This window comes from Bombina bombina, chromosome 4, assembly GCF_027579735.1.
Source record: "Bombina bombina isolate aBomBom1 chromosome 4, aBomBom1.pri, whole genome shotgun sequence".
In the NCBI taxonomy this organism is placed as follows: Eukaryota; Metazoa; Chordata; class Amphibia; order Anura; family Bombinatoridae; genus Bombina; species Bombina bombina.
In genome coordinates this window covers 495,638,855-495,657,944 of record NC_069502.1, presented here as the reverse complement: position 1 = coordinate 495,657,944, position 19,090 = coordinate 495,638,855, and the positions used below count along the sequence as shown (strand labels likewise).

The following is a 19,090-nucleotide window of genomic DNA, read 5'->3' as shown; positions in this document are numbered from 1 at the left end:
AGGGGTGACTCCTGTCAGGGGCCCAATGAGCCAGGGGGGCCCCATGAGGCAAGAACTAAAAAAAAAAAAAATCTTTTTTTTTTTTTTTTTTTTTTTAATTTGGGCAGCCACCAGTGGGTACTACAGCAGAGTGCTAATTGAGCATGGGAAATGTTATTACATAGAGTAAAGTATTAGCATTTGAGAGGATTTCTTAGTGTGCACTAAACCACTATGCACAGTGTGAGACAGACTTGGCACTTTGTACAGTGTGTGCCTGAGTCAGATGGCAGATCACTTTCATTTGCAGAGGAGGTAGGACTTATTTAGCAAATGTTTTTTATTTCTTTGTGCAATTTTGGATTGTAACTTCAGTGTGGTAGTAGTTGTTTGGTTGGGCTAGGGGTCCATAAAAACACATTTTTTTAGCAGCAGTGTATTTATGATTATTTGACAATGCTGTAGAAATTCTATATTTAAAACCATGCAGAAATGTTTCCTCCTCAATACACAAATGGTAGATGCCCTTTTGGCAGATTTGCATTTTATATAATATATATATATATATATATATATATATATATATTACATTCCAGTTTACTGCCCCTTTATGCATGAACTTTCCAGATGCAAGGAGGCATTTTATCTAAGATTTTTACATCTGCATAAAATTTTATACTCTCAGACTAAGATTGCTCAGTGTTTGAAATGAGACAGGTTAACTTAAAACTGTTCAGTTTACACTACAGCTGACTTAATTTTGAAATACATACCAACAAGCCTAAATCCTGCATTTAACCAGATCTAATGGTATGAGTACCACAGCTTATGGTCCCACCAAGACCATATAGAGTACAGCATTTTCAAAATCCATAAGTACAGCTGACAAATGGGAAAATTTGTACACTATATTTGAAGTGGTGCTCTAGGTTGGGGAAAATGGGGAAAAAAACAAACAAACATATGTCAACGTTTTAAAGGTACTTTTCTTCATCTAGCCATCTACCCAGCTCATTAATGTACAATTTTGAATTCACAGAATTATTTTTGTTTGCACATTTACAAATATGATTCTTTAAAAAGTGATCTCTTAATTTCTAAAAATTTTTTTATCATGCATGTCACACACTGTTGATTTAGGGGATGCAAGGTGCATAAATGTTTCCTCCTGTGAGTGTTTCTGTGGGTGTCTGTGTTTATGTCTTTGTGCTTTGGTTTGTGTCTCTATGAGTGTGTATGTATTTTTTTATCTGTGGGTCTCTCTGTGAGGGTGGGTGTGTATGTCTTTGTGCATTTTCTGTGGATGTCTGTGAGGGTGTGTGCATATGTCTTTGAGCTTTTTCTGTGGGTGTCTCTGTGAGGGTGTGTGTATGTTTGTCTTTGTGCATTTTTTCTGGATGCCTCTGTGAGGGTGGGTGTGTATGTCTGTGCTTTCTGTGGATGTCTCTGTGAGGGTGTGTGTGTGTGTGTGTATGTATGTATGTATGTATGTCTGTGTTTTCTGTGGATGTCTCTGTGAGGGTGTGTGTTTTATGTGGGTGTCTCTGTGAGGGTGTGTGTATGTCTTTGTGTGTTTTCTGTGGATGTGTCAGTGAGAGTGTGTGTATGTATGTCTTTCTGTGTTTTTTATGTGGTTGTCTCTCTGTGTGTGTATGTCTTTGTGTGTTTTCTGTGGATGTCTCAGTGAAGGTGTGTGTATGTATGTCTTTCTGTGTTTTTCATGTGGTTGTCTCTGTGTGTGTGTGTGTGTGTGTGTATGTCTTTGTGTGTTTTCTGTGGGTGTCTCTGTGTGTGTATGTTTGTATATGTCTTTGTGTGTTTTCTGAGGCTGTCTCTGTTGGTGTTTCCTTGGGTGTATGTGCAAGTTTGAGTTTGTGTGTGTGTGTGTGTCCATTGTCTGTTCCTTTTTAGGACATTTTGACCTTACTACTAATTATTCACATCTTTCTACAGACTTTGAGACTAACAAGACCTTTCCGGAAGTAACCAATCCACAATTTAACCTTTAAATTATTGTTTAGGCAGTTCAGGGCCCTTCCTTTCAGCCACTGCATGCTGTTGTCATCATTTAGTTGTCATCTTCCTTTAAAAAAGATCATCAGAACTCCATATTTTGTTTTCTAAATCTCCTTTTTTTACAAAACTGTAGTTTACCTCATTACTTGTCAGGTCAATGTAAACAAGTGCTAAGTGTCTGTTTGGGTTTCTGTGTCTGAGGGTGTTTCTTTGCATGTCTGCTAGAGTGTCTATATGTGAATCCTTATGTGTGAGTGTGTGTGTGTTTCAGTGTATGAGTGTGTCTGTGTGTGTGTATGTTACTACCTTTACAACATTTCCAAGTTTAAATAGACAAGAATAAAGTGTATATACGTTTTAGTCACTTGGTCAAAAATTGCACATGTCAAAGGAGGGGGGGGGGGCCTGATCAATGGTTGAGTCAGGGGCCCCAAAATTTCTAGTGGCGGCCCTGACCCCACCTGTGCTATATGCTGCAAGAATGGAGATAACGATCTAATCTGCTGGATGTTTGTGGACTTAATGCAATTTTCTATGCTACATATTACCAATGGCGCACACAGCAATTTGCATAAATTAATCATTATTTGTTATAATTAATTAATTATATATTTTTGTTTTAGTTCAGTGCCATTTTAAACAATTGTTGGTGGGCTGGGGAAAGACAATTAAATTCCAGAAGATCGGGAAAAAGAAAGCTAAAATTTGTATATACCTAAAATAAATCTGATAAAAATAAAGAGCAAACTATAATACCTGTAATTTTATGCAGAGTGTTGCAGGCAGTTTATAGTAGGATGTATATAGTATTAATTAATGTACTTCGTCTATTTATGTCAAACGCACACACATATACCCCCCCCCACACACACACATATGTATATATATATATACAAATAGTGAAGAAAAGATTCGATCCTCAGGTCAGAATAGGTAATTTAAAACGTCTTTATTATATTTCCATTAAAAAGTCCCTGGAGGGGTACTATACAGCAAGAGAACATAGAGCACTGTGTACTCAAGCTGACATGTTTCGGCTGGGTGCCGTAATCATAGCTTGATTGAGTGCATCAGTGCTAATCATTTAAAAGACAATGTTGTTTGTGATTGGTTAAAACATAATTACACATTTTCAATGTTCAAGCTGAAGTGCTGTGTTAACCTATTCCCTGCCTAATTTCTATATGCTGCTGATTAACCACTATCTATTGTTAAAAGGAGACATTCATATGTAAAATATATATATATATATATATGTAAGTTGGAAAAAGGTGAATATATATATATGTAAAACAAAAAATACTATGGTATACTATTGCTCCAGGTATTACCCTAAATATAATAACTATAGGTATATTTTTCAACAGTTTCAGGAACTATAATATGCGTGAATGAGTGAAACCAAATGGGATCTGGAAGTATCCCAGATCTCTTACCGCATCAGATTGAGGTAGTATCCTGTAAGTGGAATACAATAAGGGAGCACTGCGGGGGAAATATATCATCTTTACTGTCACCAACATAGAAACTGTGCATATTTCAATCAATCTATTATTTCATATGGACTTTTAATCTGGGATACTTCCAGATCCCATTTGGTTTCACTCATTCAAGCATATTATAGTTCCTGAAACTGTTGAAAAATATACCTATAGTTATTATATTTAGGTTAATACCTGGCACAATAGTATACCCCAGTATTCTTTTTTTCATTTAACTATTTTAGGGATATTCTGGGAAAAGATATCCCGTCCTTCTGGGAGTTATACATATAGCAGCCGGTATTCCCTACCTTATTCTATGGAATCGTGAATCTGTGTGTATATACATTTGTTTGACATCCATTCTATTTTCTATATATATATACATTTATTTTACTATTAATCATACGTATATGCGTGTATATACACTTGAATTGTCTATCAGGTACACTCTTATACTTATATTTCACATTATATATTATTAAGGTATTGCGTCCTCCTTTGATTAGCTTACACCCACACTAGCTGTAGGTGTATTCTACTTTGTCAATATATATATATTTAAATACTTGACTAATTTTTCATATAATGTGTTACAGGTGAAACTTGTCAATATAAGAAATGATGACATAACAGATGGGAATCCCAAGTTGACTTTGGGTTTAATATGGACCATCATTTTGCACTTTCAGGTAAGACCTCTCATATGAAAACATTATTGTGATTGTATTATTCATTATGCAGCCTTAACATATTGAAATGATGTGCTATGTTACTGTTTCAAGGAAGCTTAATTATAGTCAGCACTTTTAGTGTATTCTTTGCTGCTCATCTAATGCAGATGTTATAGCAATATGAAGAATGTGTAAGCCACAAGCTAAAGGGAAAAATAAGTACTCTTAAAGGGATACTTAACCCAATTATTTTCTTTCATGATTCAGATAGAGCATGCAATTTTAAGCAACTTTCTATTTTACTCCTATTATCAAATTTTCTTTGTTCTCTTGCTATCTTTATTTGAAAAAAGCAGGGATGTGAGCTTTTTTTTTTTTTTTTTTAGCATCATGGGTACCCCTTGCTGATTGGGGGCTACATTTAGCCACAAATTAGCAAGCACTACCCAGGCCCTGAACCAAAAATTGGTCAGCTTCTAAGCTTAGATTCCTACTTTTCAAATAAAGATACCAAGAGAACGAAGAAAAAATCATAATAGGAGTAAATTTGAAACTTGCCGAAAATTGCACGCTCTATCTCAATCATGAAGGAAAACATTTGGGTTTAGTACCTTTTTATCAAGGTTGTAGTGGTGGTAGACTGTAATGATATATTTAGATAAATGTATTCTAATATATACTCTTTTCTATTGACATCTGTATTCTTTATGCTATATTATGTTGTATACAGATTTATGCTAATTAGTATGGCTTGCATTTCTTCCCAAGAGAAGTGGAAACCATAATGTGCTGCAAAGCCCCTATGTATGCGCAATTTACTCACACGCACACAATTAAGTCTTAGCTCATAGTTGTCCACAGAAATTGTACCTGTAGGGGAGGGAAAAAAAGTCCTAAACATAATAATATCAGAAACAACATATGCAGCAGGAGACCTATTGTTATCCGCATGAGCTCTGATGCATGATCATTTTAAAAATAGGGCTCATTGGCACCAGAACAGTAAGTAAAATGGGTGCTTATATTTAAATATAAGGAGCTAAATTCCATGATGGATTATTGCCCCCCCCTTCTGGTGACCCTTAGCATAGCCCTTACTCATGCACACACAAGGACACCTGATGAGATTTTGTTATTGTTTGATGTATTTGGTATTTTTTCCTTTCAGAGCTTTTTTATTTAGAAACAAATATATTTATTTCTGTTGTGACATGGTGTGTAGTATGGCCTTATTTTTTCTTCAATATCTCCATTGGGACAAGGCCTTGCTTCTCACTAATGCTTGTTTAGTACCTAAATACAAAGGGTTGTGTGGGTCTGTTAGTAATTGTGCTTAATCTCATTATTTAGCTTTATTTCAAATGGAAAATAATGCTAGAGTGCAGCTGCTCTCTATGAATATGTCAGGCAGAGCTGTTGAGTGTAAAGAGGCATATTTTAGCACGTGAAGTTAATAACTTATTGTGTTATCATGTTTTACTTTCGAGGCGTTAAGTAGACCCTTTGGGTTAAGCACATTTTAAGCTAGGCCTATTCTAGGTTAGACAGTTGTCATGTAGATACCTTTACAGACATACACGGTCTACCTTTGGTGGATATCCTATTTAGTGAATGTGTGAGTGTTGTTATACAAGACATGTCTATACCATGTTAGGTATTGTGCAGCTGGGGTATGCACCATTTATGTTTGCTGGTTTATTTGGGGATAACACTATGTCACAGTTATGCATTTCACTAAATAGTCTGATTACTGTATGATGTGATTAGTAAAGGAAGATCTTGGTATAATAAGGGTATGTGCTAGTCCTTTTTTGATATTCTTAAAGGATTTGTTTTTTTTAAGCAGGTAATTTATCTTCTTTTAACATGCAAATAGATATGACAAGGCAAATATTTTGAAGACCAGTGTTTTGGCAAGACTATTATTAATGTTTGGCCACAAATAAATTATGTATTTTTGATAGTGAACTTAAATATGTATTCTGTAGGCTGTTGGAAGGTTTACAATTAAATACCTTACTGATGTATTGCATAAAAGGGGAATATGCACATTTTGTAATATTTTAGTATCTTATTATAATATATGGTAGTGTATATAGTATCACTTCTGTTTTTGTGGTACATAGTAAACTTTCAATAAATATAATTCCACTAGATGGCGCTAACATACATCAATATTTTCTACAAATAATATGTCAGATTTATAGCACAATAAGAAAAGTTTTCAAGGGTTAGCATAGAACATACTAAAATATAGTCTTATTTTGTTTTGTAATTTTAGAAATACCTTGTTTAGTTGTGATTCACACACACACTGAAACATCCTTTTTCTTGTCTTTTGTCATTTGTAACCTAGGCCTTTGGCATGCAGGACTACAATACAGATCTTTCATACTCTCATTATAATTATTTAAAGGGACATAATACTCATATGCTAAATCACTTGAAACTGATGCAGTATAACTGTAAAAGCTGACAGGAAAATATCACCTGAGCATCTCTATGTAAAAAATGAATATATTTTACCTCACAATTTTCTCAGCTCACCAGAGTAAGTTCTGTGTAAAATGTTATGCGTTAGCTGCTGCCCAGCTGCAGATAAATAAAAAAAAAAAATTAAGAAATGAACAGCAGCCAATCAGCATCAACAGTGCTGAGAACTCTTTTACTGTGATCTTATGAGATTTCACTTACTCTCATGAGATTTCATAGTAAGATGAGTGTGCACGAAAGCTCACTCCCTTAGCTGTCCCGGGGCAGACATACTGATTTGCTGCTTAGAAATCCTTTACAATGAGATGTGGCTACTGAGGAATTTTTGAAGTAAAATATCTTTCTTTTTTACATGGAGATGTTCAGGTGATATTTTCTAGTCAGCTTTTTACAGCTATGCTGCATCACTTTCAAGTGTTTCAACATTTGGGTATCATGGCCCTTTAATATATGTATTTGACTCTTGCTTAACTTTTTGCATGCAGATGCACTTGTAAATACCTGTAACAAGAGTTCAATGAATAAAGTGGAGGTTTTTTCGGTTTGTTCTTTTATAGAATGCTGTGGAATCTGTTGCACTCTACAAATAACCGATAATAATAATAACTCTTTTAGTACAGCTGAGTAATAAGAAGCAATGATCTGTGCTTATCAAGATGTTCGGTGTAGGTCTCAGATTAACCAATCATAAATGCTGTAGAATATATATGTTGCAAGGCAACAGTAAAGTTTCACATAATAATCATTATTGGCAATTGCGGAAATTAACTACTTTTATTCAGAAATTTATACGTTTGCTTTTACCAGTGGAACTGTAATGAACCACTAGGTGGCAGTCATGCAAAGAACAAATAGCTAGTTGGATTTCATTGACACTGTTGAAATAACATTTGTCTTGTGATCCTTTCAACCCATACGATTCTCCAGCCTTACCTTGATGTATATGGCCTCACTCTCGCTCCCGCTCTGTCTGACAGCGGGAGCGAGCTGCACTGTGTCTAATGGCGCGGTCGGGCCGGGCTGCGACTATACAGCTGGCCCGATGCACTCAGTAAAAACAACAGACCCGCTCAGCAGAGTACAGAGAGCGGGTCTGTAAAACAGCGGTATTTTTACAAAATAAAAAGGCAATATTATGATTTACAAAGTTTGGCTAATATAATGTTATATAATTCTGCACTATGTGCAGAATTATATAACATTATTTTTAAGGTTTACTGTCCCTTTAAATTAGAGAAACAAAGTGCACAAAATAAAAATAAAAGTATATTGCAAAGCTGCTTTACTACACATAATTAATCATTAAAGGGACATTAAACACTTTGAGATGGTAATATAAAATGATAAATTGTATATAATAAAACAATTCTGCAATATACTTTTATTTTGTCCCCTTTTCCTGTAATTCCATTCTGAAATTGTGAGCTTTTCAGTTCCTGTTAGAAATGGAAGTGCAGAACACTGTTAAATCCAGCACAACCATTGGCTGCACACTCTAATGACCTATGTATAACTGTCCCTAATTGGCCACAGCAGAGAAGGTAACACAAGTTACAACATGGCAGCTCCCAGTGTTTTATAGACACTACAACTTTACACTTATTTTGTCACTTTTTAAACAACTAATGAAACTTTAAAAAATGCATCTACATGTTAGTCATGGACTAATCTTTTATTTGAATGCATAATTCTATCTAGCATGTATTTAGTGTTTAATGTCCCTTTAACTTTATATTAGAATCTCAATTTTTTTTTACCATCTCTTTAAAGGAAAATCTGAAAGTAAACTTTGTACACCAATTATTTTCCCCAGTTAGAATTTTAGTTGTATTCTTTTGTTGCTAAGAAGCTCTGATGAATGAAGTGTGGCTTATTTTCAGTTGTCCTTGCAGGGAACTTCTGTTTGAACTAACAAATGTCAATTCAATATAGGTTGGTAGTGCTTGGCACCTTTTAGGTCTAAAGGATGTGCCAGGTGTCTATTAATCTGGGCATGGCAAGAGATAAATGCCAAAAACTTCACTATATTTGTGCTGCTGGACCTGTTTTTTACTGTGACATTTGGAGTTTTGTGTAGTAACCTGTTTCAGACTTGCACAGTTTGTGAAGGGCTGGATTTAGTTTGTTTTTAATGAATTTAGTATGTGCCAGGTTTAAATATGTGCTTTAAACAGGAGCAGTGTTTTTTAACTCAACTCAGGTCCTCAGGACACATTCACGGCCAGATTTTCATATCTGAACTAGAGCACAAGTGAAATAATGAGCTGATGAGAGAGAGCAGGTTTGTAACCATGGTTACTGATCAGCTGTTTATTTCACCTATGCTCTTATTCAAATATCATGAAAATCTGGCCTGTTAGTGTGCCCTTAGAACTGAAGTTGAAAAACCCTGGACTAGAGAGCACTGCAAATTTACAAAAATAAGTCACTAATACTATAAGCAGAAAAGGGAAAATATAAATGCCAGCTTGTGCCAGACTGCAGTTGGCACCTGCCCATTTTTAGAAATAAACAGTTTAGTATTAGACAAACATCTGGATTTTTTTTTTGTAGTCTTAAATTTATCCCAGCTGTATTAATTAACAATTTGCCAAATATTTCATAGCCTAGTATCTAACAAAACAAAACGCATATGTACATATCATGAATGCTTTGTAGTTGTTAAAGGGACAGTCAAGCTACCACATCAAACATATATACGATGCACTGTAATTCACACATCTTCCCTATCTTTTTTGCCTCCGCCTGGGCGCCTTCCTTGAACAACCCAAGTAGAGACAAAAAATATAGGGGCCCATTTATCAACCAGTTATGAAGCAGCGGTCTAAAGACCGTTACTCCATAACCTGTCTGCCTGCTCTGAGCAGACGGACAAACATCTCCGCAATTCAACCCGATTGAGTATGATCGGGTTGATTGACACCTCCCTGCTGGCGGCCGATTGGCCGCAAATCTGCAGGGGGCGGCGTTGCACCAGAAGATCACAAGAGCTGCTGGTGCAATGCTGAATACGGAGAGCGTGTTGCTCTCTGCATTCAGTGAGGTCTGGCGGACCTGATCCGCACTGTCCGACAGACCTTTGTTTAATAGGCCCCATATTGTAGATGGGGGAATTACATTACATTGGGCTTTACCCACAACCGCTTGGGTAATGTCAGGTTTACCCGGGTTATCCTATGATTATCCGAATTTCTGACTTTACACATAACATATACACATCTCTAGATGTTTACTGTTCCTTTAAATAGCTAAGTTAATATTTTATAGATGTGTAGCTCACAGACTTCAGGGTTAAGTCAAGCACTGGTGCATGTATAGCAAATCACTTATTTTGACCACCATTGTCACCCAGGGGCATGAGGGATTAGGAACGGTCTTTTGTAACATTTTTTTGTTCTTTTTAGAAGTTGTTACAGTCTGCCTCTGTAAAGAGCAGCTGTAGCAAGATGACAATGTGTAAATCTGTAGTGTGAGATATTCAGCAGGTATTTTACTTCTGCTATTAAAATTATGTTTTACATTTTTTTATTTTAGTGTCCTTTTGTTTTATTATTGAGCAAACAAGATACCTTTCGTAATATTATATTAAGATGGCCGACAGACCTCAGGCTTGTTTTTTTTTTTTTTTTTGCTATGATTACTTTTCTGTCCTTTAATGAACGGCAAACAAAATACTGATGAAAATGAAATAAACAATCATGTTGCACTATGTCTACAAGTATAATGGCAATAAGAGTGAACACTGTAACATACTCAAAGACGACTTCAGAAGATTGCATGCTGGGTTAAAACATATTTCACAATGACCAGTGCATGCCATTTAGGCACTGGAATGCTCACTGTCTACATTAGTTTGTATGTAAAACAAATAGTTCCTGCCATTACCTGGGAAATATATTGTGTTACAATGGAAAATCCCACACCTTGCTATTCCAATCCATATAAATACATGGCTCTGTGTCTCAGGGATGTGAACGCTTTAGAGAATAAGTGCTGCATTCATTTGGGGTGAGATCAGATGCTAACAGAGGGCTTGGCCTTACTAGATTCTACATGCACCTTGGCATAAGTGTGTTTTTAATAATGGCTCAGAAGACAACATCATTTTATTTTTTGTTCTTCTACTGTTCTTTGGGTGGTAATTTTGTCAGTTAAGACATTTCTGACCTGTTAAAAATATAAACATGTTATCTGTTTACTATAAAGTTATACAAATGCAAGTTTTACAGTGTGTATGGCCAGGCATCATACCTCATGACAGGTGTTTTTCACAACCCCTAAATATTAGCACAGTTTATAAATGTCAGCCCTTATACTGTATACTTATCATCAGCAGACCATGTGTGCCAGTTTTATGTCCAAACATCAGCACTCGGGCAGATACATGTCTCTACCAAACCATGTATGTCACTTTTATAACAAAACATCACATCCCAGACCAGATACCCACCCCCTGCAACCTGTGTATTTCGTCTGTTTGTCAAGTTGTCAGGCCTCACATAGGATGTATTCCAGCTGTTTGTCAAGTGTCAGACCTCACATAAGATGTATGCCAGCTGTTTGTCAAGCGTCAGACCTCACATAGGATGTATTCCAGCTGTTTGTCAAGCGTCAGACCTCACATATGATGTATTCCAGCTGTTTGTCAAGCGTAAGACCTCACATATGATGTATGCCAGCTGTTTGTCAAGCGTCAGGCCTCACATAAGATGTTTGCCAGCTGTTTGTCAAGCGTCAGACCTTACATAAGATGTATGCCATTTATTTGTCAAGTGTCAGACCTCACATAACCTATATGCCATCTATTTGTCAAGCGTCAGACCTCAAATAAGATGTGTATCAGCTGTTTGTCAAGCTTCAGACCTCACATAAGATGTATGCCAGTTGTTTGTCAAGCATCAGACCTTACATAAGATGTATGCCAGCTTTTTGTCAGGCATCAGACCTTACATAAGATGTATGCCAGCTGTTTGTCAAGCGTCAGACCTCCCATAAGATGTGTGCCAGCTGTTTGTCAAGCGTCAGACCTCCCATAAGATGTGTGCCAGCTGTTTGTCAAGCGTCAAACCTCACATAAGATGTATGTCAGCTGTTTGTCAAGCGTCAGACCTTACATAAAATGTATGTCAGCTGTTTCTCAAGCGTCAGATCTCACATAAGATGTATGCCAGCTGTTTGTCAAGCGTCAGTCCTCACATAGGATGTGTGCCAGCTGTTTGTCAAGCGTTGAACCTCACATAAGATATATGCCAGCTGTTTGTCAAGCTTTAGACCTCACATAAGATGTATGTTAGCTATTTCTCAAGCGTCAGACCTCCTGCATGCATGTCTGCTTTATGCCAGAATTTAATACCCTGACCGGGTACATCTCACACGTTCCTGTATTCTAACTGTATTCCAGAATATTAGCCACCCTCTAAGTCAAGTCGTAAGTACAGTTGAGTATGCAGGTACAGGCCAGCAGGATCACAGTATGCAGGTACAAGCCACCAGGGTCACAGTATGCAGGTACAGGTTAGCAGGATCACAGTATGCAGGTACAGGCCAGCAGGATCACAGTATGCAGGTACAAGCCACCAGGGTCACAGTATGCAGGTACAGGTCAGCAGGATCACAGTATGCAGGTACAGGCCGGCAGGATCACAGTATGCAGGTACAGGCCAGCAGGGTCACAGTATGCCGATTCAGGCTAGCAGGATCACAGTATGCAGGTACAGGCCAGCAGGATCACAGTATGCAGGTACAAGCCACCAGGGTCACAGTATGCAGGTACAGGTCAGCAGGATCACAGTATGCAGGTAAAGGCCAGCAAGATCACAGTATGCAGGTACAGGCCAGCAGGATCACAGTATGCAGCTACAAGCTAGCAGGAACACAGTATGCAGGTACAGGCCAGCAGGATCACAGTATGCAAGTACAGGCCAGCAGGATCACAGTATGCAGGTAAAGGCCAGCAAGATCACAGTATGCAGGTACCGGACAGCAGGATCACATCATGCAGTTACAGGCTAGCAGGAACACAGTATGTAGGTACAGGCCAGCAGTAACACAGTATGCAGGTACAGGCCAGCAGTAACACAGTATGCAGGTACCAGCCAGCAGGAGCACAGAATGTAGGTACAGGCCAGCAGTAACACAGTATGCAGGTACAGGCCAGCCGGAACACAGTATGCAGGTACAGGCCAGCCGGAACACAGTATGCAGGTACAGGCCAGCCGGAACACAGTATGTAGGTACAGGCCAGCCGGAACACAGTATGCAGGTACAGGCCAGCCAGAGCACAGTATGCAGGTACAGGTCAGCAGGATCACAGTATTTGTCAAGCGTCAGACCTCACATAACATGTATGCCATCTATTTGTCAAGCGTCAGACCTCAAATAAGATGTGTATCAGCTGTTTGTCAAGTGTCAGATCTCACATAAGATGTATGCCAGTTGTTTGTCAAGCGTCAGACCTCACATAAGATGTATGCCAGCTTTTTGTCAAGTGTCAGATCTCACATAAGATGTATGCCAGTTGTTTGTCAAGCGTCAGACCTCACATAGGATGTATGCCAGCTGTTTGTCAAGTGTCAGATCTCACATAAGATGTATGCCAGTTGTTTGTCAAGCGTCAGACCTCACATAAGATGTATGCCAGCTTTTTGTCAGGCATCAGACCTTACATAAGATGTATGCCAGCTGTTTGTCAAGCATCAGACCTCCCATAAGATGTGTGCCAGCTGTTTGTCAAGCGTCAGACCTCACATAAGATGTATGTCAGCTGTTTGTCAAGCGTCACAGATCTCACATAGGATGTATGCCAGCTGTTTGTCAAGCGCTGGACCTCACATAAGATGTATGCCAGCTGTTTGTCAAGCTTTAGAACTCAAATAAGATGTATGCTAGCTATTTCTCAAGCGTCAGACCTCACATAAGCTGTATCTGAGCTGTTTGTCAAGCGTTAGACCTCACATAAGGTAAGGTGTATGCCAGCTGTTTGTCAAGCATAAGACCTCACATAAGATGTCACAACCCCTGAATAACAGCTCTTTTTGTAAATATCCTCAGACCAGATGCTTGTCCTCTGCATCCCATGCATTGTGTGTCCAGACATCAGGCCTCAGCATAAATGCCTTTCTCCTGCATGCATGTCTGCTTTATGCCAGAATTTAATACCCTGCCCGGGTACATCTCACACGTTCCTGTATTCTAACTGTATTCCAGAATATTAGCCACCCTCTAAGTCAAGTCGTAGGTACAGTTGAGAAGAAACACAGTATGCAGGTACAGGCCAGCAGGATCACAGTATGCAGGTACAGGTCAGCAAACTCACAGTATGCAGGTACAGGCCAGCAGGAACACAGTATGCAGGTACAGGCCAGCAGTTTCACAATATGCAGGTACAGACCAGAAGGAATACAGTATGCAGGTTCAGGCCTGCAGAAACACAGTTGGCAGGTAAAGGCCAGCAGCAGCACAGTATGTAGGTACAGGCCAGCAGGAGCACAGTATGTAGGTACAGGCCAGCAGTAACACAGTATCCAGGTACAGGCCAGCAGGATCACAGTATGCAGGTTCCGTCCAGCAGGAGCACAGTATGCAGGTACAGACCAGCAGGATCACAGTATGCAGGTAAGGGCCAGCAGGTTCACAGTATGCAGGTACAGGCCAGCAGGATCACAGTATGCAGGTACAGGCCAGCAGGAGCACAGTATGTAGGTACAGGTCAGCAGTAACACAGTATGCAGGTACCGGCCAGCAGGAGCACAGTATGTAGGTACAGGCCAGCAGTAACACAGTATGCAGGTACAGGCCAGCCGGAACACAGTATGCAGGTACAGGCCAGCCGGAACACAGTATGCAGGTACAGGCCAGCCGGAACACAGTATGCAGGTACAGGCCAGCCGGAACACAGTATGCAGGTACAGGCCAGCCGGAACACAATATTCAGGTACAGGCCACCTGGAACACAGTATGTAGGTACAGGCCAACCGGAACACAGTATGCAGGTACAGGCCAGCCAGAGCACAGTATGCAGGTACAGGTCAGCAGGATCACAGTATGCAGGTACAGGTCAGCAAGATTACAGTATGTGGGTACAGGCCAGCAAGATCACAGTATGCAGGTACCGGCCAGCAGGATCACAGTATGCAGGTACAGGCCAGCAGGATCACAGTATGCAGGTACAGGCTAGTAGAAACACAATATGCAGGTACAGGTCAGCAGGAGCACAGTATGCAGGTACAGGCTAGTAGAAACACAATATGCAGGTACAGGTCAGTAGGAGCACCGTATGCAGGTACAGGCCAGCAGTAACACAGCATGCAGGTACAGGCCAGCCGGAGCACAGTATGCATTTCAGCAGGATCGCAGTATGCAGGTACAGGCCCGAAGGATCACAGTATGCAAGTACAGGTCAGCAGTAACACTGTATGCAGGTACTGGCTTGCAGGATCACAGTATGCTGGTACAGGCTAGCAGGATCACAGTATGCAGGTACAGGTCAGCAGTAACACAGTATGCAGGTAGAGGCCAGCAGGATCACAGTATGCAGGTACAGGCCAGCAGGATCACAGTATGCAGGTACAGGCTAGCAGGATCACAGTATGCAGGTACAGGCCAGCAGGATCACAGTATGCAGGTACAGGCTAGCAGGATCACAGTATGCAGGTACAGGCCAGAAGGATCACAGTATGCAAGTACAGGTCAGCAGTAACACTGTATGCAGGTACTGGCTTGCAGGATCACAGTATGCAGGTACAGGCTAGCAGGATCACAGTATGCAGGTACAGGTCAGCAGTAACACAGTATGCAGGTAGAGGCCAGCAGGATCACAGTATGCAGGTACAGGCTAGCAGGATCACAGTATGCAGGTACAGGTCAGCAGTAACACAGTATGCAGGTAGAGGCCAGCAGGATCACAGTATGCAGGTACAGGCTAGCAGGATCACAGTATGCAGGTACAGGCCAGCAGGGTCACAGTATGCAGGTACAGGCCAGCAGTAACACAGTATGCAGGTACAGGTCAGCATGATCACAGTATGCAGGTCAGTAGGATCACGGTATGCAGGTACAGGCCAGCAATAACACAGTTTGCAGGTCAGCAAGATCACAGTATGCAGGTACAGGCCAGCAATAACACAGTTGCAGGTCAGCAAGATCACAGTATGCAGGTACAGGCCAGCAGGATCACAGTATGCAGATACAGGCCAGCAGGGACACAGTATGCATGTCAGCTGGATCACAGTATGCAGGTACAGGCCAGCAGTAACACAGTATGCAGGTACAGGTCAGAAGGATCTCAGTATGCAGGTCAGCAGGATCACAGTATACAGGTACAGGCCAGCAATAACACAGTATGCAGTTCAGCAAGATCACAGTATGCAGGTACAGGCCAGCAGGGACACAGTATGCAGGTCAGCAGGATCACAGTATGCAGGTACAGGCCAGCATTAACACAGTATGTATGTCAGCAGGATCACAGTATGCAGGTACAGGCCAGCAATAACACAGTATGTATGTCAGCAGGATCACAGTATTCAGGTCAGCAGGATCACAGTATGCAGGTACAGGCCAGCAATAACACATTATGTATGTCAGCAGGATCACAGTATTCAGGTCAGCAAGATCACAGTATGCAGGTACAGGCCAACAGGATCACAGTATTCAGGTCAGCAGGATCACAGTATGCAGGTACAGGCCAGCAATAACACAGTATGCAGGTCAGCAAGATCACAGTATGCAGGTACAGGTCAGCAAGATCACAGTATGCAGGTACAGGCCAGCAGGGACACAGTATGCAGATACAGGCCAGCAGGGACACAGTATGCATGTCAGCTGGATCACAGTATGCAGGTACAGGCCAGCAGGATCACAGTATGCAGGTCAGCAGGATCACAGTATGCAGGTACAGGCCAGCAATAACACAGTATGTATGTCAGCAAGATCACAGTATGCAGGTACAGGCCAACAGGATCACAGTATTCAGGTCAGCAGGATCACAGTATGCAGGTACAGGCCAGCAATAACACAGTATGCAGGTCAGCAAGATCACAGTATGCAGGTACAGGTCAGCAAGATCACAGTATGCAGGTACAGGCCAGCAGGATCACAGTATGCAGATACAGGCCAGCAGGATCACAGTATGCAGATACAGGCCAGCAGGATCACAGTATGCAGATACAGGCCAGCAGGGACACAGTATGCAGATACAGGCCAGCAGGGACACAGTATGCATGTCAGCTGGATCACAGTATGCAGGTACAGGCCAGCAGGATCACTGTATTCAGGTCAGCAGGATCACAGTATGCAGGTACAAGCCAGCAGTAACACAGTATGCAGGTCAGCAGGATCACAGTATGCAGGTACAGGCCAGCAGGGTCACAGTATGCAGGTCAGCAGGATCACAGTATGCAGGTACAGGACAATAGGCTCACAGTATGCAGGTCAGCAGGATCACAGTATGCTTCCACAGGCTAGCAGTAACACAGTATGCAGGTCAGCAGGATCACAGTATGCAGGTACAGGCCAGCAGGGACACAGTATGCAGGTACAGGCCAGCAGGGATACAGTATGCAGGTCAGCAGGATCACAGTATGCAGGTACAGGCCAGCAGTAACACAGTATGCAGATACAGGCCAACAGTAATACAGTATGCAGGTACAGGCCAGCAGTAACACAGTATGCAGGTACAGGCCAGCAGTAACACGTAACACAGTATGCAGGTACAGGCCAGCAGTAACACAGTATGCAGATACAGGCCAACAGTAACACAGTATGCAGGTACAGGCCAACAGTAACACAGTATGCAGGTACAGGCCAGCGGGATCACAGTATGCAGGTACAGGCCAGCAGGATCACAGTATGCAGGTACAGGCCAGCAGTAACACAGTATGCAGATACAGGCAAACAGTAACACAGTATGCAGGTACAGGCCAACAGTAACACAGTATGCAGGTACAGGCCAGCAGGATCACAGTATGCAAGTACAGGCCAACAGTAACACGGTATGCAGGTACAGACCAGCAGTAACACAGTATGCAGGTACATGTAGGGTTGCCACCCGTCCCTTAAAATACAGAACACTTATAAGTTACACATGCTGCAGGGTGTGCAGGGAGGAATATGAATAGTGCTGTCCAGAAACACAATACATCCCAGCACACCCTGCAGCATGTGTAACTCATAAGTGTCCAGGAAAACATGGCTGAGGTGGCAACCCTAGGTACATGCCAACAGTAACACAATATGCAGGTACAGGCCAGCAGTAACACAGTATGCAGGTACAGGCCAGCAGTAACACAGTATGCAGGTACAGGCCAGCAGTAACACAGTATGCAGGTACAGGCCAGCAGTAACACAGTATGCAGGTACAGGCCAGCAGTAACACAGTATGCAGGTACAGGCCAACAGTAACACAGTATGCAGGTACAGACCAGCAGTAACACAGTATGCAGGTACAGGCCAACAGTAGCACAGTATGCAGGTACAGGCCAGCAGTAACACAGTATGCAGGTACAGGCCAGCAGAGTAACACAGTATGCAGGTACAAGCCAGCAGTAACACAGTATGCAGGTACATGCCAGCAGAGTAACACAGTATGCAGGTACAGGCCAGCAGTAACACAGTATGCAGGTACAGGCCAGCAGAGTAACACAGTATGCAGGTACAGGCCAGCAGTAACACAGTATGCAGGTACAGGCCAACAGTAACACAGTATGCAGGTACAGGCCAGCAGTAACACAGTATGCAGGTACATGCCAGCAGAGTAACACAGTATGCAGGTACAGGCCAGCAATAACACAGTATGCAGGTACAGGCCAGCAGTAACACAGTATGCAGGTACATGCCAGCAGAGTAACACAGTATGCAGGTACAGGCCAGCAGTAACACAGTATGCAGGTACAGGCCAACAGTAACACAGTATGCAGGTACAGGCCAGCAGTAACACAGTATGCAGGTACATGCCAGCAGAGTAACACAGTATGCAGGTACAGGCCAGCAGTAACACAGTATGCAGGTACAGGCCAGCAGTAACACGGTATGCAGGTACAGGCCAGCAGTAACACAGTATGCAGGTACAGGCCAGCAGTAACACAGTATGCAGGTACAGGCCAGCAGTAACACAGTATGCAGGTACAGGCCAGCAGTAACACAGTATGCAGGTACAGGCCAGCAGTAACACAGTATGCAGGTACAGGCCAGCAGTAACACAGTATGCAGGTACAAGTCAGCAGTAACACAGATCATGTATGTACAAGGCAGCAGGAACATAGTATGACAGTATTAGGCATGTATTGCCAGCAGTCCTGTTGCCTGCAATCTTTCTGTACCTAAACCAAGGGGTCGATCCGATAAAAATCGTCGCCCGCAAAAGCCGGCGACGCCAATATTTGCGCGGGTTTGGTATCACATATACGGCGTAACCTAGAAGTTACGCGCGTATATTTCTGCCGTCGCCCGTAG

The 19,090-nt window shown here is 41.5% G+C and overlaps 1 protein-coding gene across 1 annotated transcript in view; it reads left to right on the top strand.

Moving 5' to 3' along the window:
* Positions 1-19,090, top strand: part of LOC128656482 (dystonin-like) — a 958,955-nt gene that overhangs the window by 252,974 nt on the left and 686,891 nt on the right. The window contains 1 exon segment of the mRNA XM_053710402.1: positions 4,076-4,168. Within this exon segment, the coding sequence (XP_053566377.1) occupies positions 4,076-4,168 (93 nt within the window).